The sequence below is a fragment of the Perna viridis genome, chromosome 6 (assembly GCF_037379345.1).
Source record: "Perna viridis isolate PV_CMFRI_1.1 ecotype Kerala chromosome 6, ASM3737934v1, whole genome shotgun sequence".
In the NCBI taxonomy this organism is placed as follows: domain Eukaryota; kingdom Metazoa; phylum Mollusca; class Bivalvia; order Mytilida; family Mytilidae; genus Perna; species Perna viridis.
Genome location: NC_142450.1, coordinates 47,778,490 through 47,804,778, shown reverse-complemented (window position 1 = coordinate 47,804,778; position 26,289 = coordinate 47,778,490). Strand labels below are relative to the sequence as shown.

Sequence of the window (26,289 nt, the reverse complement as noted above, 5' to 3'; positions counted from 1 at the left end):
TCCATCTACTGTTTCTAAGAAAACACATATACTATATCCAAGCACAGCCTATCAGATGTTTTAAGAAAGCATGTACAATAAATTGTCCTACACATGATATGGGTCTTGCATGGATTTATATAACTTTCAGTATGATGATTGGGCAAGCTGTAATCATTATTCATACTAGGTTGATATCAATCTAAAACAAATTATTGTGCCATAAAGATGTTGTACATATTGATATATCTTGAAGTGTTGCTTTTAATATAGGTCAGAATTACCAATAAACAGTTGTGGAATTAAAATTCTTGAATTGATCATTGATATTTGTTGTGCTATAATTCAATGTGTATAATGTAGAATATCTAAACATGACAAACTTGGAATCTATCATCTATATTACCTACATTAATAATATTTCATGTAAGATTAACAGATTTTCCTTCAGTAATGAGTCTCCATTCCAGATGGTTAAATTGAGATTTTCAATATGCAAGCTTTAGTGAGAATGTTAAATTCTTAGTTTAGATATAGAAAGTGGAGGAATGATTTTAAATCATGAGTAGAACTGAAGAGAATCTGTTTCTCCTATGAAATTGGTAGAAAACTTCTAATGTAAAATGGCGGGAAAACTCATAGAAATTCAATCACCACTAAAAAGTCATGTGTATCACTGGCTTGGAATGAGAGAAAGCAATTGTGTCAAATGTCTAATGTTATTTCTTTGTATTTTAGGATATGGTAGCTGAGTATTGTATTGAGTACTTCCAAAGATTCAGGAGACAGACTTATGTCACGCCTAAGTCATATCTCTCCTTCATTGCTGGATACAAGTCAATTTACACAGAGAAGAGAGGAGAAATTGGAATCCTGGCTCAGAGAATGAACACTGGTAAGTCATTTATTGTTAGGTAAGACACACTTATCCCAGTTTGATGAAAAAAAAAAGATTTGGCAAAGATGTAGCAACTTGCTTGGTGTTGGACATATGACTATGGAAATCCATTGTAAAATTTTACTGTAAATATGATGTATTAAAAAAAAAGAGGACAGCATGAGTATAGAATGAAGGGCAAAATAAAGCTTTTTACTCACCCAGTAATTAACATTGACAATTTTTATTTGTTAGGTTTGAAGAAGTTGGTGGAAGCTACAGAATCTGTGAATGAATTGTCTAAAGAGTTAGCTGTAAAAGAGAAGGAATTAGCTGTGGCCTCCAAGAAAGCTGATGCTGTATTGAAGGAGGTGACAGAGAAAGCTACAGCTGCTGAGAAAGTCAAGGTACAAGTACAAGCAGTCAAAGACAAGGCTCAGGCCATTGTAGATGACATCTCTGTTGATAAATCTAAGGCTGAGACAAAATTAGAGGCTGCCAGACCTGCCCTGGAGTCTGCTGAGGCTGCTCTACAGACCATCAAACCAGCTCACATTTCTACAGGTAAATCATCAGTCACATGTCTTCCTGAGTCTATGGTGATTTTAAAATATCTTTTTAAAATTAATCTGAATATTTTGATACTCTTAGGATTATAAGGAAAAGTTTATATCATTTTAACTGCTTTTCTGTAGAAGAAAATAATTGTATTTTGAAAGAGTTAATGTTAACATATCAATAAATAATAGTAAGCCATTATGATTTATATTACAGTGAGAAAGTTGGCCAAACCTCCACATTTGATCATGAGAATTATGGACTGTGTATTGATTCTCTTCCAACGTCGTCTTGGTGCTGTAGAACAGGACCCAGAGAGACCAACTGTCAAACCGTCTTGGGGTGATTCACTCAAACTCATGGGTGGTGGAGGTTTTCTGCAAGGATTACTCAACTTCCCTAAGGTATAGGACAAACAATGATTAAATGATAATTGTATAGTTGTATATTGTTTTATTTTTTTGTTTATTTGTTATGAACACCTAACTATGATAAACCTTCTTCACATGACAAACAAGTTAAGTAGATTATTTGTTAAAATATATAAAGCAGCTTCATTATATGAAAAAGCATTCAATGTTTAAATGTAGGACTATAGATTATAATGACCTTTAGTGATCTATCTAAAATTTTAAAATATTGCAGGACTCTATTAATGAAGAGACAGTAGAACTGTTGGCCCCATACCTTGCTGCAGAGGATTATAACATGGAACAGGCCCAGAAAGTGTGTGGTGATGTAGCTGGTCTGGCTGCTTGGACACAGGCTATGTCCTTCTTCTACAGTATTAACAAAGAAGTCTTACCACTGAAGGCCAATCTGGCTGTACAGGAGGCCAAGTTAGGGGCTGCCATGAGTGACTTGAACAAAGCTCAGGCTCAGTTAGATGAAAAGGAGGCAGAATTAGCTGAAGTGATGGCTATGTATGATGCTGCAATGAAAGAGAAACAGGTACAGAGTTTATATTTTGGTCTTATGAAACCAACTATTGGTTCAAAGTTTTGTTTTTCTTGAAAACTCATTTCAAAGGGTCTGTGCATTTCTTGATAAATTTGGCCAAAAAAAAAACAAAACAGAAAAATAATTTACTGAATGTTTATTGATATATTATTGGCTTGATTGTTGTAGGCCTTAGTAGATGATGCCGAAGCCTGTAGAAGGAAGATGGTGAATGCCACAGCACTGATTGAAGGTCTGTCTGGTGAGAGGGTAAGATGGACTGAGGCCAGTAAGGGATTTGAAGCTCAGATCCAGAGACTTGTAGGTGATGTACTGCTGTGTACTGGATTCTTGTCATATACTGGTCCCTTCAACCAGGAATTCCGTAATCTGGTTCTTAAAGGCTGGAAAAAAGAAATGATAACAAACAAGATTCCATTTAGTGATGTAAGTATAAGTAAAATCAAATCAATAATTCGATGACAGATATTTGTCAGACAATGTTTCATCTTTAGTAAAGAATAATGGTGTAGAACTATATATTTAAGCAAAGTAAATATAGAGGAGAAATATCTTTTTATTTTCAGGAGATATGATATGGAATTGACAAATTTTCAGGTGATATGATATGGAAGTGACTAATTTTCAGGTGATATGATATGGAAGTGACTTTTATTTTCAGGTGATATGATGGGGAAGTGACTTTTATTTTCAAGTGATATGTTATGGAATTAACTTTATTTTCAGGTGATATGATGTGGAATTGACTTTAATTTCCAGGTGATATGATGAGGAATTGACTTTTATTTTTCCAGGACATAAATGTGGTAACCATGTTGGTAGATAATGCTACAGTCAGTGAATGGAACTTAGAAGGACTGCCTAATGATGAGCTGTCTATTCAGAACGGTCTAATCGTTACAAAGGCTGCTCGCTTCCCACTTCTCATAGATCCCCAAGGTCAAGGTAAATTCTGGATCAAGAGCCGAGAAAAGAGCAATGACTTACAACTTACTTCTCTGAATCACAAGTACTTCAGATCCCACTTAGAGGATGCTCTGTCACTTGGTCGACCATTACTAATTGAAGATGTTGGAGAAGATTTAGATCCTGCTCTGGACAACGTGTTAGAGAAAAACTTCATCAAATCTGGTTCTACGTTTAAGGTAAGTGAATCATTCACATTAGTCAGGCTAGTTGTTACAGTTAAAGTTGTTACTCCATTACATCTAGTTTTCATGATGCATGATATTTCTGTAATGATAAAAAGTATGCTGCACTTAAATTTATATAAATTAAAATAATTTTCAGGTATTTTGGTTTTATTTTTTTTAATTCATGTTTATTATGGTTCTGTATTTGAAAATAATAACTTACCTTTGTCTTCAAACAGGTGAAAGTAGGAGACAAGGAAGTAGACGTAATGAAAGGATTCCGTCTGTATATAACCACAAAGTTAGCTAACCCAACATATACACCTGAGATCTCAGCTAGGACATCAATAGTAGACTTTACTGTGACAATGAAAGGTTTGGAGGATCAGTTACTGGGTATTGTCATCCTTACCGAGAAACAGGAGTTAGAACAAGAGAGAACACAGTTGTTAGAGGAAGTCACTGGTAACAAGAGAAAGATGAAAGAACTTGAGGATAATCTCTTGTATCGTCTTACTTCAACTGAGGGATCATTGGTTGAGGATGAGTCTTTGATTGAGGTATTGAAAATCACCAAGGCAACAGCTGAGGAAGTTAGTGAGAAACTGAAAATTGCTGCTGAGACTGAAATTAAAATTAACTCAGCTCGTGAGGAGTTCCGCCCAGTAGCATCCAGAGGCAGTATTCTGTACTTCGTCATTGTAGAGATGTCTATGGTGAATGTCATGTATCAGACTTCTCTCAAACAGTTCTTAGAAATATTTGACATTTCTATGGCCAGATCTCAGAAATCTCCAATCACACAGAAGAGAATTAACAACATTATTGAATACCTAACATTTGCTGTGTTTAGTTACACTGCAAGAGGTTTCTATGAGGAAGATAAGTTCCTCTACACCACCCTTCTTACTTGCAAGATTGAGATGGCCAATGGCAGAATTCGTCCTGAAGAATTCCAAGTCTTTATTAAAGGTAACTTTTATCAAGGATAAATGATTTTGAATATTTTGTTGGAAGTGAAATATTGTTTGACTGTATGAGTATAACATGTATAATCTCTCCAGCTTGCAAAAAATCTCTTGTTCAAAAAATAAGTCAGCATTCAAGTGAACTTGAGTGTCTTTTTCTGTGTAAAAGCATATGCTGTCAGTATTTGTGTTATGTTTCAGGTGGTGCTGCTTTAGATTTGAATGCTGTAGAACCTAAACCAAAGAAATGGATCACAGATATGACTTGGCTTAACTTGGTAGAACTTAGTAAACTACCACAGTTCTCACAGATCCTGGCTCAAGTTGGTAGAAATGATAAGGTAAGATATTTTAAAGGTTTCTACTGAGATAAAACATGTCATAGCTTAGTGTCTTAAACAGGCAGAAATTTAAAAAAAAAACACATTCAGTGTTAAAAAAAGTTAGTGTAAAAATTATCATAATCTTTAAATCACACTTCATGCTCTCATTGTTTCTCAGAACTTGCACAACCAAGTTTATTACTTTTTGTTAAAACTGCTGTAGGTTATGCTTAGCTTTGAAGTGAGATGAATTGTAATACATTGAATGATGGTGTGAAGTTTAAAAGTATGTATACTATAATCATTGTGAAATACTAACAAAATATCAAATACAATTTAAGTGTGTGGTTGACATTTACAGGCCTGGAAAGCATGGTTTGATGAAGATGCCCCAGAGGAATCACCTTTACCTGATGGTTATAGTACCACATTAGATACCTGGCGTAAACTCTTATTGATCAGAAGTTGGTGTCCGGATCGTACCATTCCTATGTGTAAAAAATATGTAGCAGAAGCCATGGGTCTTAGAGTAAGTACAATAGCTGTCATGTACTCTTAATAAACAAATGTAATGTGTATTTAGAAAAATTATAAGTGTGTTTTACTAAACACCTCATAATATGAAAATCTGCACACCTTGTTATATGAAAATATAGAAATATACTAAATGTGCCTTTTGAAAATAGGCAAGAGAGGTTTTTTAAAAAAAAATTTAGATTTTTTTTATTGTTTAGAAGCAATTTTAATGATGATTGTTTTTATTGTCAGTTTGCAGAAGGAGTTATCCTCAACATGGAAGAGATGTGGGAAGAATCAAACACCCGTGTACCACTGACCTGTTTCTTGTCTATGGGTTCAGATCCTACAGAAAACATCATGTCATTAGCCAAGAAGAAGAATTTTATGTGTGGAGCCATATCTATGGGACAGGGACAGGATGTCCATGCCAGACGTCTGTTGAGTTTGTCTATGGCTGAAGGTCGCTGGGTGTTGTTACAGAACTGTCACTTGGGTCTTGACTTCATGGATGAATTATTAGATACAGTAAGATTTTTTACCTCTTATATTTTTCATTATTTTGTTAATGTAACTTGTTAAGGCAAGAGTATTTTCTCAATTTTTTTTTTTTTTAATTCAAATCTGCTTATGAGATCCTGAAAATTTATTTAAAGGTATGGTAAATAAAAACTTAGTTCAATTTTAAATGATTACAGTAGTAATTGGTCTGATTTGCTTTTCAGGTATTGTCTGCTGAGAATGTCCATGATGGTTTCAGATTATGGTTAACACTAGAACCACATCCAAAGTTCCCCATCAATATGTTACAGTCCTCAATCAAGTTTACTAATGAACCTCCACAGGGTGTCAAGGCTGGTCTGAAGAGAACTTACAACAATGTGTCACAGGTATGTTTGTGTCAATTAGGTCAGTAAGATATCGTGGATAGTGTGAAAAATAAAAAGATATTTTTTTAAGTGGATTGAAAATCACATATCCCTTTATAAGGCTCAAAAAAGGATCTTCATTTTTCAGATTTATTAGCCATAAAATTGGATATTTCTGATTTTTGTCGTTGTACATAGGTTAATTTTATGTCTAGAATTGGATGTGATTTTGACATTTTCACATGTTATAGGAACAACTGGATTACTCCAACTTCCCCCAGTGGAAACCCATGCTGTATGGTGTAGCCTTCCTCCATACTACAGTACAGGAGAGACGTAAATTTGGACCCATTGGTTGGAACATTCCATATGAGTTTAACCAGGGTGATCTTAATGCTACAGTACAATTTGTACAGAATCATCTGGATGATATGGATCCAAAGAAGGTTGGTATTTATTTGTAAAATATAATGTTCAGATGGTATAATACTGGGAGTAAAATTATTAAAAAAATTGACTTGTGAACTTAATCATTTTCATCTAATATTCTTTTGGTTATGAATGCTTTAATTATGCTGACAAAACACTTTGTAGACAAACCAATGTTATACTGGTTACTTTAGACCCAAGGTAAGAAGATGTAGTACTCACTGAATGAAGGGTAATAACAATATTGCCTTAGTGAATGTAATGTTTACAGGTAAAACGTCAATGTTTAATGACACCCAGTACCAAGTACTGTATATAAGTATTGCAGGTATAACATTATCTTCAACCAAGAAAGTTGTCGTAATCACTGAAGGACATAATCTTCAAACTGAAGGTAGTCATTATAATCATTAAACTGACATAATCTTCAACCCATGAAGGTAGTCACTGTATTCACTGGACTGACATAATCTTCAACCCATGAAGGTAGTCATTGTAATCACTGAACTGACTTAATATTGAACACATGAAGGTAGTCATTCTAATCACTGAAACATATGAAGGTAGTCATTGTATCACTAAAGTGACATAATCTTCACCCATGAAGGTAGTCATTGTAATCACTGAACTGACATAATCTTGAACACATGAAGGTAGTCATTGTATTCACTAAAGTGACATAATCTTCACCCATGAAGGTAGTCATTGTTTCAACTTCCATTACAGTAATCACTCAAATTACAAAATCTTCAAATATATGAAGGAAGTCAGGGGATCATTGTCAAATCACAGGTCTCATATTCAAGGTTGTGTTGTACATACACTCTGTTCATGCTTATGAATACTTGGTGGATTGAATTAAAATATTTTTTTTAAAGAAAAGGTTTTTTATTTTTAAATTTTAACTTCTACTTTTCCAGTATAATCAATGATTGTAAACAAAATACTATTATTTTAATTTAGGGTATAGTTATAAAACTTTGATAGAATAATGGACTTAGTTGTTGTTTTTTTATTGATCACTTTTTAGTTGATTTACTTGATTGATAAATATGTAAATTATTTTTTTTTCAGGGGGTATCCTGGCAGACAGTGAGATATATGATTGGTGAAGTGCAGTATGGTGGGCGTGTCACAGATGATTATGATAAACGTCTCCTCAACACCTACTGTAAAGTATGGTTTGGAGAGAACATGTTTGCAGACTCATTCCAGTTCTACACAGGTAAACTACCTGTAGATCTAAAAGACCCCTTACTGAAAGGAAACCATACTAATAGAAACATCTGTTAAGGAATAGAACCCATTTTAATTACTAGCAATGAATTAGTTTTATTTTAATAGTTCAGCTGTACATGATACTGTGGAAAAATTTAAAGCATTTTTTTATTTTACAGGCTACAAGATACCTAAATGTAAATCTATTGAGGAGTACAGGAACAATATAGAACAACTACCTTTGGTAGATTCTCCTGAATGCTTTGGTTTACATTCTAATGCTGACATCACCTACCAAACCAACACATCTAATAACATGTTAGCTACCATTGTAAACATTCAGCCTAAAGATTCTGGTGGTGGTGGTGGTGAGACCAGAGAAATGGTTGTATACAGACTAGCTGAAGATATGCTGGAAAAACTTCCTGATGATTACGTTCCATATGAGGTATGGCTTGTTTTAACTGTGACCACTATGAGCTTTTTGTTCAAAGGTCTTTATTCAAGATGGGTACAAAACCCAAAAAACAAAAGTTTTGGGGGATGTACAGGAATCATCTTGTTGGTTTACAAAGGGAGATAATTTTAGTTAAGGGTATTACATGTTGTAAGTAGAGGGTGTCATCATTTGAGCTGACTTAGATTTCTATTGTGTTCAGACTTACTGAAGATATTGAATTCTTTGTAAAACAGGTTCATTATTTGCTGCTGGTAATAGAACCTTATTTAGATCAAGTAAGATGTTAGGGTATTCTTTGAATATCATGCTAGAAGATATTCATGACATGATTAATCTCTGTACAGGTGAAAGATAGATTGAGAAAGATGGGTATCCTACAGCCAATGAACATCTTCCTCCGTCAGGAGATTGACAGAATGCAGAAAGTTATTTCCCTTGTTCGAAGTACACTTAAGGACTTGAAGCTTGCCATTGACGGTACGATAATTATGAGTGAGGACCTTCGTGATGCCCTTGATAACATGTTTGATGCCCGTGTACCCAACAAATGGAAGAAGATTTCCTGGGAGTCAGCCACACTGGGTTTCTGGTTCACTGATCTGCTTGAGAGAAATACTCAGTTCAATAGCTGGTTATTTGATGGTAGACCACACTCCTTCTGGATGACAGGATTTTTCAACCCACAGGTAAATAGCCTCCAAACTATTCTTATTGTTACCAACTTTATCAATTTTATATGCAATCAATTTTATGTACCTTTCTAATGCTAGAGTTTCTTTTATTACTTCTCTTAGTCCTTTATATACTAATTGTTCAGTGAGAATATTAGGGCACCTCCTACCATTTTTTGTTGATTTCTTACTTTTTACATCAAAGTTTTCAGATTCAAATAAATAAGGCATATTACTCCTGTAGTGGACCTATGAATTAAAATCTTTTTTTTTAGTAATTTTTGAAGATATCAAATTTTCCAACTTAATTTTATAATACATGAAATGTAGGGTTTCCTGACTGCCATGAGACAGGAGATTACCAGAGCACACAAAGGATGGGCTTTAGATAATGTCATCTTGGACAATGAGGTCACCAGAATGATGAAGGAAGACTTACATGGACCACCTAATGAAGGTTGGTTTTTCACCCAGACCATTTATAAATCTATATACAGACATTGCCAATGGTAGAGATGATACAAAATGAAGAAGCACCGTCTTAATGAACAATACTCCATATCTATCCCTAACTAAAGTGCTTTTTCTGTACAGATACAGATATAATGTATAAAGTTAAAAAAAAAGTGAAATGAACAAAAACAAATTGTATTCCTCAACAGACAGAGGGTACTCTGTTCTATACCTTTGTTTTAATGTCCATAACTGATGTTCCATTTCATTTTAACTTCACTGAAATTCAAATATTCATATGGAATAAGTTTTAAGGAAATGAAGGATTTTCTTACAATGTTTTATTCTTCTTTTTTCCAATTTTGAAATTATATCATTCCCAAAATTACAAATTGTATAAAATTATCTTACAGGTGTGTATATCTATGGATTGTACCTTGATGGAGCTGGCTGGGATAGAAGAAATTGTAAACTGATAGAACCAACACCTAAGGTATTATATACCAACTTACCAGTGGCCCATGTCTTTGCCACTAACCAAGAGAAAGGAGCCAAGATTGCCAGTATGTATGAATGTCCAGTATACAAGAAGCCCAGACGTACAGACTTGACCTATATCTTCCCACTGTTTCTGAAAACATCCAAGCCTCCAGATCACTGGACACTCCGTGGTGTGGGTCTTCTTTGCGATACCAAATAAACTTCTTATCAAATGGACTACTTTGATCTTTTGGTGAACTTTTTTTTCATTGGTTTGAATTATGATACAAACAATTTTTACAACTGCTTGTGATGAAAACATATCCGTCCAGAAAGGAACTAGTTCGAATTTTGTAGCTTATCTTTAACACCACTTTTATTGACCAAGCCATTTTTTGTGGATGATTTATAATAGTTTGTTTCAACATTATGTTCATGTTGAATTAATAACATACAGTTTACACTTTTGAATATTTTTGTTTAATCTCATTTTTGTTGTGTATACTTGTATTATTAATGAAACTTGTTCTATGTATTCCTTTCTCAGAAAGTAAATCATTGTTTCTATTGTGTGGATTCTTCATTGTCAGTTTCTATTGATTATTAAAGTTTATATATATTAAAATATTTGTTAATGATTATTTAATCAGAAATTTCTCCGTCCAGATGTGATTATGATCCAGATCTTACTAATCAGTATTTATTGTGTGTTCTTTTGTTATTTATTTATAAAACGTGTGATATAATGATATATTGACTGATATATTTATTCAAAGAATTTATATTTTTTATTGTTTTTCACTTTACATATTGTTGTTCTAACATTGTTTGGAGTACAGTGTATTTCTTGTTTCTTTTGTTTGAAAATGATAAATAAAAATATCTTGATTGAACATTTGTCTTGCCTTATATCTCTAACAAGGTTTTCTTCTCCTATATTGTTTCCCTGTATAACAGCAATGTTTTAAAACTTTGGACTATACTGACACTACACACATGGTTGATAATACTGACACTACACACATGGTTGATAATACTGACACTATACACATGGTGGATAAAACTGACACTACACACATGGTTGATAATATTGACACTACACATGGTTGATAAAACTGACACTACACACATGGTTGATGATACTGACACTACACATATGGTTTATAATACTGACTTTACACTGATGATTACTTACACTACACTCATTGTTGATAACACTGACCCTACACACATGGTGGATAAAACTGACACTACACACATAGTTGATAATACTGACACTACACACATGGTTGATAATACTGACACTACACATATGGTTGATAATACTGACTTTACACTGATGATTACTTACACTACACACATGGTTGATAACACTGACACTACACATATGGTTGATAATACTGACACTACACACATGGTTGATAATACTGACACTACACATGGTTGATAATACTGACTTTACACTGATGATTACTTACACTACACACATGGTTGATAATACTGACACTGTACACACATGGTTAATAATACTGACATTACATGGTTACTGACACTATGGTTGATAATGTTTTCTAATTGTTTGTCAGTCATTTTATTCAATCTGCTAATAAATTAAGAGCAATTTTCTGTAAGGACCTAAAATTGGAAAACACAAGTGGCAGATACTGCTGAATTTTACAGTATATGGTAACTATTAAAGAAATTTCATTCTACATCTGGAGAAGTCATTCCATGCCATTTTCAATCGTATAGTTTCCATGGAAACCATTAATGGATTTACTTCATAAATTTGTTCTGAATTTATTATAACCTACATTTTAATATTATATACAGTTACTTGTCGTATTTGTAACACTGCCGTTATAATTCGTGGTCAAAACAGTCTTGTGGTACCTTTCAAACAAATGGTCATTTTTCCATCACAAGAAAAAGCTACTTTTAGTGAATTTCAATAAGCAACTATAAAAAAGAATCTCATCCATAGATAATTGATTTTTTAAAATTTTACAAAATATAAGATAAATAAGTGTTATATTTCTACCTAGAGAAAAATTACCTTGAATATGAACACCACGGCAAATAAGCTAAAATATGAATTTTTGAATGTTTTCTATATCCCATCTTTTTTAAATCTTCAAACTGTTATAAATAGAATTTCGACATGAAAAAAAAAACATTACATACTGTTTATAGAGTTTTAAGAAAGTGTGCAACCAGGCTTCTAAAGATAGGTTTAACCACAAAGCCATGCATAGCAGACAGCAATTCATGGCGGTGGTATATCCTAACTGGACAGTGGGTAGGTATGTAAGTATGTAAATCCAAGAAAAACTATACAATTATACTAATCATTAACTGTGCATATGCATAATATCTTAATTGTGCCCGATGAAAATGACAGATCATGGCATAATGATTATCATTTGCTGTATACAATGGAGGAATTGACAAATTTATTAACATGTAGCTTTAGATTAAAATCTAATGAAGTGAATACACATCTGAAGAATTGTTTAACCATGTGCGTACGAACACTTCCATATTCTAATCTCAGTATGTTAAATTGTATAATACAAGTGTCTGTAAATGTCACCAGTGGTACCGTAGTTGAATTCACTGACCAAATAACCGTAATGTAGCTGGTGTTTATAGTGTTCTCTGAACTGATGTCTACCAGGTGTAGGATTTTTTGACATTCGTAAAGCAAAATACCACCAGATTAATTACTACTGCTACTAATCAGTGTCACACAGATTATAAACATAATACTATATATATGTAAAATAACATAAAACTATATAAGTAAACATCCGGCCAATATTGACCTATCAGACACTATAAACATCCGGCCAATATTGACCTATCAGACACTATAAACATCCGGCCAATATTGACCTATGACACACTATAAACATCCGGCCAATATTGACCTATCAGACACTATAAACATCCGGCCAATATTGACCTATGACACACTATAAACATCCGGCCAATATTGACCTATCAGACACTATAAACATCCGGCCAATATTGACCTATGACACACTATAAACATCCGGCCAATATTGACCTATGACACACTATAAACATCCGGCCAATATTGACCTATGACACACTATAAACCTCATTTAAACTGTAAAAATCCATATAATAATCTAAAGCAATATCTGAAAAAAAATTATTTATATAAAAAAACCAGCAAAGTTATCAGTTAAACTAATGAGACATACGTTCAAGTTATCAGTTAAACTAATGAGACATACGTTCAACTTTTAACAAAGCAATATAAGTACAATAATGATAACAAATACAACATAAAATATTATCAAATGAAACGAAGGCGGTGACATCAGTCGGTATCAATTAGTGCCAGGTTTTTGTCGGGAGCAGTCGTATGACCATATTTTGAATAGCTGCTACACGTTATATTGAAAGATGGAATGTAATGATATGGTCCTGGACCGAAGGAAACGATTGCCAATGCCGGGACATAGATCAGTGATTGAAACCAAATATGGAATTTTATGGACTACGGAATCTGTAAATGGATATATTAGCTTTGGCTAACCTACGCTTGGTTTGATTTTCGTTTTTGTACTAACATATATACTCAATACTGATAGACCTGGTTTGCACCCATATGTGTAATACATGACGGACCGAGGTGTTTCTTAACGTCCTTGGATCTCTCACGGAGGGTATAATTTATAAAGGAAAAAAAATACAATTTACTCTCGGTTTCGATGTCGCCTCCAGCTTACCCCAACAAGATATTTTAAAAATAAATGTAGTTATAAAATGTTATCTTTTGGGGCAAGCTTGGGAATATACTTTAATCTTCCACTTAATGTGCTGCGTTAACGTTGAAGGCCTTATGTTACATGAGATCAGACAGAAGTCTGTTTTGTCCAATTTTTAACAGTGCAAGATATATCATGTCTCATTTCATATTTATTTCTAGAAACTTATACTTGTTTAGAAAATAATGATAAAAAATCGAACTCGTGCGTAAGGAAATACTTTGGACCGCACATCTTTATTGCAAATCACAAATTTATTAAACAATGAGGTCTAATACAAGGTTGAAGCCTTATTTTGAAAAAAATATTGTGTCCATATTATGTCTTTACAATGCCTTATAATTCTCGTGGTTGATAGAAACCTATATTAGATAAAACAGTATGTCATCACTATAACAACGGCCCTATATATTGTAGGTGCTCCAAAAGCTGTTTTATTAACCATTTACATGTATGAAAAAATACATAATAAGATAAAAGCGATGATTATCAATGAACCTTATCATCATCAGTTTCCCCATATATTTGTAATGAAATTTTCTGTCGTCTAGATAAACAAAATCATTAAAATCGTTCTTTGTTTTGCAAAGTGAAGAAGGCGAGACGAAGTACATCATTTTCGTATAAGGTTGCAAGAGCATTACTTCAATGATCATAGCTCCATACCTGTTTCATGCATATGCGCACCCCCGCATACTCATGGTTAATGACTTTGAAATTTCTTATTTGTTTCAATGTTTAGTTTTTTCAAACGTTTTCAATTCAATGTTTTTAGTGTATAGTTGCATTAGTATCACGGCATTAAAATTTCATATCTGTAAATAGATTTAGTGATATAAAATAAACCCATTTTCAATATGGAGGCTCTATTGTAATCATTTTTATTTGTACTGATAAAACTATTTGAAACATACAAAGAAAAGTCCTCATATTTTAACATTTTCAGTTCTATGTAAGTAATACACTTTGATTGAAAACTCCACAATGTGACACAAGGTTATCATAATAAGTCAGAGTGAAAAGGGTTTCCTGGTAGTTGATTTCAAGAATGTATTTAGTTCGTTGAATGATCCGTGATGCTGTGATTGTTTATCTGTTCACTGTACTAATCTCATCTTCAACTCCCCCAAGCGATGTCCGAGAGAGAAAATGGAGTCTTTGGTTCAACAAGACGTACATTTTGTCATATAGGCGAGAATTCTTGTTGTAAATTGCTCCCCTCTACTCCTAGGTTAATCAAAGTGATTTGTGTGTAATTATTTGCCTTTTCGTAAACCACTCGTTCTATTTCAAATCTAGTTATTTCCCTTTGTAGAAGTTCTGGAGTAAGAATAAAGAGAACTTGGCGACTTGCATGGATACATTCAGCTATTCCACTGATCAGCGATTTGCCTGGACTGATATCTCTTTAATCAATACAAAGTTTAAGACCCCATTTTTTCTCAGCTTTATTTACTAGAAAATCTTATACCCAGTCTTTGCTGTCGTCGGCATAGGAAACGTATGCATCATAACGGAAGTTCAGTTCCATATCCGATTCAAGAACCAGTTTGAATTTTCTGTAAATGTAGTAAGCTATTCTCCAGCGGAAGTTGAATATTAAAGCCACGACAAGTACACCGACAGAAAATGCTACTAGTAGGGCTGCACCTACCTGGATCAAAAAGGAAGCATCACATTTAGAGAACAGTTCATGATACTTTCTATTTATATCCTCCATATCATTTACATCTCCATTGGCATACCTGCATCTGTATGTGGAATTTTTGTCCTTAACAACATTAGTTTTATAAACCCATTTTACAATTTTTTGTTGTCACAATTACAAATAAAGCTATTCCCTTCCATACAGACTTGAACTTCTCTTTTTGCGGAATTGCTGTACAGCCAGTTAGTGAATTTGACCGGAAGCGATTGTATATTGTTGTTATCCAAATTCAAATATTCTAGATTATGCAAATCCATAACGGCCGATGGAATTTCTGCAAAAAAATTGCGAGATAAAATTAATTTCTTTAGCTTTGATTTCTTTCCAAATGCGTCGTTATGCAATGTCATTAGTGAATTATGTGATAAATCAAGCACCGTCATATTTGGCAACAATAGTAGATGGTATCGATTGAACAAAACTTGGCCGATGTTAGATTTAAAAACGTTATAATACTGTTGTCAGTGAAAGTAAGGTTAGAATATTCTTGGAAAGCAAGCTTGAAATGTCTAGAAACTCCAATGATGCAGCAGTTTCCACAAAAATACTTTGGCCGCACAAATCTACAAAAACATACGATATGCGTAGTGTGTGTAGTTTTGGAGGTGCATTTACACGAAATTCCATTCCCCTAGAAGCCTCACATCTCGCATAAGTTGGTTGATATTTTATTGCTCCATTCGGAATCTAGAAATAGTGCTCATTTTCTGTCCGGACATAGGAACAATCGAATAGCTTGATATTGACGGCATTATAAATCAAATATACAACTCTAACCTTTTTTTTTTATTAGTGTCCAATGTCAACCGGTTTGTCGAAAAGACCACGTTCTCCAGACAGTTTGGGTGATCATACGAAAAAAGCGAATGTTCCTCGAAATCAACAATGTCATTATCAGATAAGTTCAACGTTTTCACACAGATAGTTCGAAGGTATTGCATCATTTTTTTGCTGACGATTGTTGCATGAAAATATTCTTCTACTGAACGACCTCTGTTCCCATGTTGAAAATTAATACCATCCATACTCTAAATTTGCAAGAGGATAAAGCAAGGCGAGTGCTTTTTTCAACCATATATATGAATCTGCTAGATTCAAAACTTTCAAATTTTTAATTGGCGACAGAAAGCTGAATTCTACATTTTTAATCTTGTGACATACTATCATATGAATTTCAGTTATCGTCAGCGGTAAAGTTGACTAGTGTTGAATTAGATATACTAGTAATCGAAGTACAAAACTTGAGGATGTTTCATACGCTTGAACTCTTTACCAAAAATCGGATTAGGAACAAGGTCCATATACAAATCGGTTAAATGTGCTAGCTCGGAAATCGCCTTAGACGGATACATAGAAGCTTTGATGTCCATGTTATATCGAATATCTAATGTCGTTAAGTTATTGATATGATTAAAGATCCCAGGAACCAGAACAGTGTTGATGTCAGTGAACCAATTACTTGATATATCTAACTTGCTCAGCATTCCCAGATTACGGAAGGCTTCAACTTCACTTGTTCTCAACCTGTTATGACGTAACTTTAACTCTGTAAGATGGACCAACTTAACAAAAGAACAATTTTGAAGTGCTGTAATAAGATTCCATGACAAGTTCAGTTCTTGTTTATTGTTGTCTAAATCATTCGGTACAGAGGTAAGATTCTGGTAACTACAATTAGCTGTAATCGTGTGATTCACAGTGGTAACGACACAGCTAGTATTGAGTGAAAGAGCAATCTTCAAACAAATCACAAACACAAATCCACACTCAGTAGGTGACATATGATTTCATGTTGTTGATATACAATAAACACGAGAGAAATACTTGTTGAAGTCCTTGTTGATTATTCACATCTTCACATCTTTATTTTTAAAAAATATAACAGATATTCGGAAATAACAGATATTCTGAATACTTAAGACCAAAATCCACTATTAAATCATCATAAAATAGACTGAAATTATAATAGCATATAAGTATACACGGACATGAACATTGATCTCTTCACAGAATAAAGGGCAAAAAAATGGAAAAAAATACTAACTTCCTCACATCATATTTATACAATTTTAGGTCATTCGTGCAGAAGAAGAAGAAGAAGAAGAAGAAGAAGAAGAAGAAGAAAAAAATGGTTTGTGAACGAAAGAGGAAATTATTGTCGATAGCATTCATATTTTTTTATGTTATTCGTTTTTAATTGAATTATGTGAACCATAAAATTATTCTAATGGCGTCTTAGTGCAACAGAAAAACTGCAAAATACGAATGGAATTGTTTAAACTTGAAAAAACCCAAAAAGCGAGTATTATATTTTAGCACATAATAGTTAGCATATAGCACTTACCATATTTGTACCCTTGGGCGAAACAAGTGTTAGATGAATATTAAGGGCCGAATTGGAAATTGGAGAAAAGCTCCAGTTTGTACCCACTATCCTAGTGCCCCAGACACAACGAGGACTAGATAGGTACATATACAAGTATTGTTGAATTAGTAAGGAGAGTGGACAGTTCTTACCTTTTTAGGCTTCGGTAAATATATAGTGTAGTTCTGATTATCATATATTTATTTTTATTTAGATTATAAATTCACAACATTTGAATTTTGACTCGATGCAGACACAGTTCGATTTTGATTTCTGCTAGAATCTTATTGATTATTTTTACATATAAGTTAGTACTTTTTTCAGATCAGTTTCTTTTAAAGAAGGAAATAATTCGAGGGACTCATATGACTTGTTCATATTCATATTATAGACTTTTTGTGAAAGAAAACGATTTGTCGATAAACTACACGTCCTTTAATAATGTTCATGCATTTTTCAGAACACTAATTGACAATGAGGGCTTTTGCCACTAAAAAATCACAAATGAGTCACATATTGTCGATGTTTGCTCAATATTTGATTAATTGTTTTTGTTCCATCTTATATAATTCCTTTTCGAAAAAAAAATCGAATGAATACATAATTTTGGTTTTATGAACTGCATAATTACATCAACACATATGTTCATTTTTCCATTCATCAGGACAATTCAGAGACATCAAAATTCAAATATATGGCGAGAATGCTAAACCATAAAACAAACACAATGTAGACAAACATAAGAATATACCATGAAATTGTAAAAAATAAAAATTAAACCGAAAATACAATAAATTGATTTTCAAAAATCCGGATTCAAGTTCGATAATTGTCTTTTAGAGACTGAGCGTGTCTCAACTGTGAGATATAGATAGATATTCACAATGTTTAGAGTACTAGTATACCATTTCTTTAGTAATGATATCGATAAAGGCATTACACATCCCTGTTTTAGAAGCTTATTTGACAGCACCCTCGCACTATGAATAACGTCAGTGTATAAGTAATGAACCAACTGTGAAATGTATGCCACATATTGCTACTAAGAAAAGGTATGTTTACTGTCGATTAGTTATTCGATTTTCTATCTTCAGCGTATCATCGCATTAAATGTTAAGGTATAAGTAACAATCAGAAGAAGGTGTATAAGTGTATTGTCTTTTCATATGCAACAAGTTCATTGATATAAGTAATCTTTAAAATTAGTTTTATTGAGAGAGAGTAATCAAGGGAACCAAGGTTATAGCGGTAATCAAAAGAATAATAAGATAATGCATCATCTGTATACAAAAACTGGAATTGAAGTTCTAGGTTAGTCGCTTGTCTTTTTTCTTCAGAAACCTTGTAAAATTGGCACACATTTTATTTCCACAATTTCAATTGGTGTTTCCAATTGGTCTGGTGGAACACATGTCCTTCAAATACTTTAATAAATATCGAAAAAAAACCTAACCGCGAACAATTCAAATACGTCAAAAAGCAAATGCTAGACTAGAACGTGAAAACAGAAAACAAAGACAATCCACATACATAATGAAGCGAATAAAATAAAATTAGATTACATATGAAACTGAAGATAACGAAAAAAAAAAAAAAAAAAAAAAAAACGGGAGTGACATCATGTGCACCTGAAAGGTAAGCATGTCTTCCACAAGCGGCACCCGTCATATTGCAAGTGAGTGTAATCCGGTTGAGTCTAGCAACAAAAATGCAGCCACCGAAACGAGTTATAAAGTGACCCATGAAAAATCACATTTGGGCGATATCATTTAATTAAACAAAGTTTCATGATGTAAAATATAGTAACTAATTCGGAAAAAGTGTAGAATTATCAAAGTAGACAATTTAACTAAAAGTAATCAAATATCATCATAAAATAATATCAACTAAATTGATAAAAAACGCCAGAGCATTATTTCATCTTGACCTTAATAAAACATAGCAATAATTAATGCGAAAAAATAATGTCATGTCAAGAATTTAATAGAAGATTTCAAAGGAAAAGAAATGTATCTTTGTGTTACTTCATTGTCATCACATGATGGTAGTGTAACTGCATTTGAAAAAAAAGATGCTGTATTGAATCCTTTGACTTGCTCCAATACACTTATGACAAATGAGCTACACCACTTAAGCTAGTAGGTATCAAGTATTGTAGATTGTCAATACCGGAAGACGTGGAATCTAATGGAAAATATCTCATTTGTTCGATAGAAACTTCATATCAGTCAATTGAACTATGGTGAAGACCACAAAACTTCTGCAGTGATGGTATTAAATAAGGCTGATTGAGAAGTTTATACAACAATATCCGTGCTCTGCAGAGAAAGTCCGTGTACAGATCACAGGCTTAACAGTTACTGAACAACAGTGAATTGAATACTCCATAGACTGGAGATGTTTGTATATTCCCACTAAGAAAGGGAAAGTTTACCATTAGGAAGTCACAATCATTACGTTTGTCATAACGTTTCGATTTCAAACGTCATGTACATGGCTCTTTAATTTCAAAGTTCATTTGGGTAGATTCAATTTAGGTAATCCCTCAAACTGAGATTATTTCAAGAGAACACGTCATAAATTTAATGATGAATATTTCGTTTAGCAACATTTGTAAAAGGATACGAACAAAATGAAATACAATGTAAAACACAAGACAAAACAACACAAAAAGAAAACTACCAGACGCAAAAGTTAAAGCACCCAACAAGTTATGTAAATTATGTCCGATAAACAAAAGAAGAAAACAATGGCACAAATCTTTTGAATTGTTAGGGAACCACAACCAAAATAGGTCGTAAAATTAACGAGAGGCGACCATTTACGTTTAAGGGAACCAAGATTGTAGCAAAATTTTAATGAACTATTACTAGTCAAAAAGTATAAAAACAGAATTAATAATATAACGTATTCCCATTGACTTTGAATTGCTTTGTGATGCATCACCACTGTCTGTGAAGCAGTATTTATTTGCGTAGCAATTAAACGCAGTTTTTTTTTCAGTAAATACACAAAGGGTCTGTATCATCTCTTGCAGATTTAACAATTAAACGATCAATTGTAAATCACAAAACTATCCCGCTGAACATAAAATTATTGTGAAATTTAAAAATCCGAAACAAGGATTCAACAATATTTTAGTGAAGAAAGATCCAAAGGGACATGGATAATAATGAGATGAAAGATCCAAGTTGACATGAATAATAATGTTAAGTGAGAAGAAAGCTACAAAGGGACATGGATAATAATAAGAAAACACTCCAAAAGGACATGGATAATAACGAGAAGAAAGCTTCAAAGGGACATGGATTATAGTCAGAAGAAAGCTTCAAAGGGACATGGATTACAGTCAGAAGAAAGCTCCAAATGGACATGGATTATAGTCAGAAGAAAACTCCAAATGGACATGGATTATAATCAGAAGAAAGCTTCAAAGGGACATGGATTATAGTCAGAAGAAAGCTCCAAAGGGACATGGATTATAGTCAGAAGAAAGCTCCAAATAGACATGGATTATAATCAGAAGAAAGCTCCAAAGGTACATGGATAGTAGTAAAAGGAAAGCTCCGAAGAGACATGGATAAAAACGAGAAGTATGCTCGAAGTCCACATGGATAATCGTGAGACAGACACAGTTACACTTATATAAAGACTATAAAGTATCAAATCAGAAGAGGAATATTCATAATTTTTATAAGAAACATAGATAGTAGAAAACACCAGACTTATTTTTACAAAATTTACGTCTAAGGATAAGACCGAAAATAACATATTTCTCTGAAACCTTAATTCCTCGAATATTTGATAAAAACTCGAAAAGAATTAGACACATTTGTGAAAAATCTCTTCAAGACGTGTTATTTCGTTACATATGATGTTATAAAGAAACTATGGGTTATCAGAGATAGGTTCAATCACTTTCATATTACATAACAATTACTTGACCAAATATACGATTAAATCTAATTAATGTTGTTGAAATTTTACGCTGTGCTTTTACTTTTACACATCCATCATTAGACAAATTGAAACAATCCACAACTGACATGACATATCGTATCCATGTATTCATATAATAAAAAAACGAATTTTGCAAACAATTCACACAACTCAGAACAAAACGACTGAAACTTTGTTGATAACAAGTCAAAGAACACTGCAGACGACGTCGAATACAACCAAATATCAGAATCCCAATCATATAAAACAACGAATGAAACAAAATACCAAACAAAAGCAGTAGAAAAGTAAGAAAAACGTACAGAGAATATTATTATAAGATTCAGTCATTCGTATATTAGAGAACAATAGCATTTTGACATTACGTATCTCTACCTATCAACGTATGACTACCTATCGCCACATAAAGCATTCAAGCATGACGCAAAGGGATCGCTTGTTGTGCTCAATCATAATTACTTGGCATGCACGAAATGAAATTCTCACAATTATATTTCTAAACTATAATATTGTATTCAAATGTATGATCGTGTTATTGTCACTTCAAAAATAATTACTATATTTTAAAAATACACATAGTTCTAACGAAATTTAAAAAAAATGCTCGTGATTTTGAATGGAGATAAAACAAAACCTCAGATAAATGTCTATTATCGGGGCCTTTATTTCGAGGGTTGTGACCATATTATACTATTGTAATTATTGACACATTAGAATAGAGGTGGTACACGAATCTTTTAAAGAATATACCAGAATCATAGGGACGTCCCCTTTTATGAATCTTTTTTTCAATAAAGATTTCTATTTTGATGTAGTTAGGTATCAGTCCATGTAAGAATCATGCAAACTAAGTGATTCATGAATTAAAAATGGGTACAATGGTTGTTTTCTTTCTAAGTCGTGTATTTTAGATCTTAATCATATCCTACAGTGATAAAAGCTTTAATTGACCCAAGCTCTGATACACCATCTGACTTTCAAAACTGACTCTAGACGCTGCAGCCTGCCTTATAAGAAAATGCAAAGTCGGGAAAAAGTGAATGATTTTAGGCGACCTTATCCGATTTTCAAACGACGTATGATTTGATTTATTTTCGAGAATTTCGAAAGGTCTGTCTATACCGGTATTATAGCCTGACAACCCCAGCATGTAACACGCCAGGGGTACCCCATTCCACCACCTGGGGCACACATCCCAGTTGCTCTGTGGGCAGAGCGCCCTAGCCGCCGGCTAGGCTTCTGAGCACTATTTAGTCGCCTTTTACGACAAGCTTAGCGCTGCAGCAGGCCTATTCTTTTAACACCCGGACCTGCACGGGGCTCTTTTATTTGTCTACATGAAACAGTTAGTATTGAAGTGTATGCTGTTTTCCGTTATTAAAAGAGAAACGCTGTTAGACTTATACTGATTTTCCGTTTTTTAAATGGTGTTTTTATTTCACGAAAAAAAAAAGAACAAGCAAACTGATAAAAATTGTAAAACACATACAGTCATTTAATCAAGAACAGTAACCTTGGTAGCTGTTTGCAAGCACGTACGGTAACGTATTGAAACGTAATCCAACTTTTTGTAAAGCGATCAAACTCTGCACGTGAAATCGTGTTGTGACGGAAGGTTTATAGTGTTAGTAAAGTCAAATAAATGAAGAAATAAAGTTACTGCATAAGTAAAATTATTCAATTTTCCAAACACTCGTTTTGTCATGATATTATTATTGAATAAGAAACGGTTCCCGACACGTCAAGAAATTCAAAATGCGTTTGTTCTCTATAAAGACCTGATCCCTTTGCTTTTTGAAGATTTGATTATATTTAATCGTTACCGTAAACCTTTTAAAGAGCAATCAAGAGAACCAAGGTTATAGTGGTAATCTAAAGAATGTAATCCAGGACAAAGACCAGACATGGAAAACAGACATACACAACAAAGAACATGAAGTTACTAAAATCATACATACAAAGTAACAAAAGCAAATGAGCAACTCGGACTCCACTAAAAACTGGGAGCATGGACCAGGTGCACCGGTAGGGTAAGCGTCCTCTGCTTTTCTAGAAACACCCACCGAGTTGTTCATAAAAAGTCCAGACCGGGATACCCACACGAGGAAAGGAAAACTATGAATCGTTGAATAAATCAGTTTTCATGGTGCAGATGGATACACCATAACGATCCACGAGTTCATGATGACGACCATAAAACTTCTGTAGTGATGACTTCAATTTTGTAGCAACATAACCCTGTGCCAGAAGCCTATTTGTTAGAGTTCTAGCTCGATACAAAAAGTCTGCATAGTTTCGGCAAGCTCTGGCATAACGTATGAGTTGTCAGAAAAAAACTATATAGAGACCTATGGCCATTGATAATGCCAATAGGAACTCGATGTTTAATCGTAATAAAAAGGTAAACAAAAATTATGAATTGATACGAATCAATTATCTGGACTACACACACATAAAATATAGATAAAACGTAAAACATGAAAGAATATGGGCCCAAATTTCTAGCCTTACGGCCTTCGTCAGGGGCAAAAAGTATTGAGAAGAAAACTGTATGAACCATGTGCAACTGCCAACCCATACCACAGAGACAACGTGTCCTTCAAAATCGATCTTGATCATTGTGAAGATGCGTCAATTTCAAGATGAAAAAGTATAAAATTGTATGTAAGCTGACGAAAAGCAATTGATAACCGGGTTATGCTGACTAAAAAATTAAGGTTTTGAAATTCATTCCAAAGGGGTGGGCAGTCCCAAGAAAGCCGATAATACGCTGTTCTACAACTTATGTTGTTTTACGTCTGAACATGTTTCCAAAAGGAGTGTTACTTTCATGTCGTAAACACTGTGGTATGCCTCCCGAAAATGTTCACCGACTTGACAATCATATCTATTGGTGACGCTTTGTTTTTATTCTACAAAACGATCACCCAACCTCCGATAGGTCTCGCCCACGAGGTTTGAAAACCACAGCGTAAACGACATTTTCTGAGGTACAGGTGAAACCATCTTTAACTTAAAGACGTTGGCTGGCCCGACGACCTCGTCAGTTTTCCAAGTGAAAGTCGAACAGCGTGGTCGCCTACAGTGCCGTGTACCTTTGTAATTGGCAGGGGGCGTCTAGTGACAATCTTGAAAGAACTCGTAACAATATGAGCTTTCAGACTTTCCTTTTCTATAGACAGTAATTGGAAGCAAATCGTTGAATGCTGACGATATGTATTCTTCTCTATGAACTATGGATTTAAAGTTGCGAATCAGGATATTCTGGATTGCAACATTGTAAGGATGATATGTCAAGACCAAAGGAACACAGTCACTCGTGTTTTTACCCTCTTAATATAGGAAATTGGTCGCTCGATCCTGAACTTTGTTCGGATAGCCTCTCTCCCTGTGGCATTGGTTGGCAGATATCAGTTTTCTCCTCGATTCTTTTGTCCCTGATGAAGGCCGTAACACCGAAAATTTGGGCCTATATTCTCTAATGTTTTCCGTTTTATTTATATTTTATTTGTATGTAATTCCTTTTTACCTTTTAAGCATGGCTATTGTTCACTTATTTATTATTCTCACAAAAAAAAAAAAAAACAAACAAACAAACAAACAAACAAACAAACAAAAAACTATCCGCCAAAAATAAATAGATGAATTTAAAAAATAAATATTAAAACAAAAACAAAAAAAGGAATGCAATCATTTTTTCCTTTACTGCTCATGCATATACAAATGTTAATATATATCCATATATATTTATATGTGTGTAGACGTATTAATTGTTTATCAATACAGGTACCTGATGAAGAATCTTTTGAAACGCTCGCAAAGTACTCAATAAAAACGTCCAAAAACGGAACGAGAGATGGCATGGTTGTTTTATGTCTGGATTTGTAAAAACATAAGGTAATAAAATACAATAAATGAAAATAATTTGGCATAATGGAAAAAGAAGAAAACAAAACGAAAAATGAATGAGACAAATTTTATAAGCTTATATTAACAGATGTTCCTTCTTTTCGTTCATTTTAAGATTTTTTTAAAGTTAAATGCATGACAGTCGAGAAGACAGTGTGTATTCCAAAGTCATGTGTATTTGGGCCCTAATTGGACGATTTTTTTTTATTTAAAAGCCATGATAGAAAATACGTTAGTTCACGTACTTTTTTCAAAATAATAATAATAAAAAAAAAAACAAAACAAACCGGCGTATTTGGATGTTTCTCATTTAATGATTTCTTCAATACTGTTATTCCTCCGTTATGAACAATAACTGATTTCTTTGTCTTTTTTTGAAAAAAAAATACGAGGAGTAGAGAACCGAAGTGTTAAATGCAAAATATCAAAATATTTCATATAAAAATCTATGGTATTCAATTTCATTAAGCATTGCCTGACTTTTATCATAACAGTGACATGGACGTGTATTCGAAGGTGTTTTTGTCTTTTTGAATAAAATCTAGTTACTTTTAGAAAGTTATGGAGAGCCAATATCAATAAAAAGTGAGGATGAAAATACGTAATAAATGTAATTCACATGGTAAGAATTAAGATAGTTCATGAACAAAAAA

At 33.5% G+C, this 26,289-nt stretch overlaps 1 protein-coding gene and 1 pseudogene across 3 annotated transcripts in view; one reads left to right on the top strand and one right to left on the bottom strand.

Moving 5' to 3' along the window:
• The window catches only part of LOC148615341 (dynein axonemal heavy chain 5-like), a 49,640-nt gene extending 38,853 nt beyond the window's left edge, over positions 1 to 10,787 (top strand). For all 3 annotated transcript variants that reach the window (XM_088590247.1, XM_088590245.1, XM_088590244.1), the window contains 17 exons: positions 718 to 874; positions 1,112 to 1,420; positions 1,631 to 1,818; positions 2,060 to 2,365; positions 2,543 to 2,800; positions 3,169 to 3,519; positions 3,747 to 4,479; positions 4,677 to 4,816; positions 5,160 to 5,327; positions 5,567 to 5,842; positions 6,040 to 6,204; positions 6,435 to 6,629; positions 7,687 to 7,837; positions 8,010 to 8,278; positions 8,635 to 8,976; positions 9,292 to 9,418; positions 9,828 to 10,787. In XM_088590247.1, the coding sequence (XP_088446373.1) occupies positions 718 to 874; positions 1,112 to 1,420; positions 1,631 to 1,818; positions 2,060 to 2,365; positions 2,543 to 2,800; positions 3,169 to 3,519; positions 3,747 to 4,479; positions 4,677 to 4,816; positions 5,160 to 5,327; positions 5,567 to 5,842; positions 6,040 to 6,204; positions 6,435 to 6,629; positions 7,687 to 7,837; positions 8,010 to 8,278; positions 8,635 to 8,976; positions 9,292 to 9,418; positions 9,828 to 10,114 (4,422 nt within the window). In that variant the 3' untranslated portion in view covers positions 10,115 to 10,787. The remainder of the gene's footprint in view (positions 1 to 717; positions 875 to 1,111; positions 1,421 to 1,630; positions 1,819 to 2,059; positions 2,366 to 2,542; positions 2,801 to 3,168; positions 3,520 to 3,746; positions 4,480 to 4,676; positions 4,817 to 5,159; positions 5,328 to 5,566; positions 5,843 to 6,039; positions 6,205 to 6,434; positions 6,630 to 7,686; positions 7,838 to 8,009; positions 8,279 to 8,634; positions 8,977 to 9,291; positions 9,419 to 9,827) is intronic.
• Positions 10,788 to 14,591: 3,804 nt separating this feature from the next.
• Positions 14,592 to 17,254, bottom strand: LOC148615340 (uncharacterized; annotated as a pseudogene).
• Between the last annotated feature and the right edge of the window lie 9,035 nt (positions 17,255 to 26,289).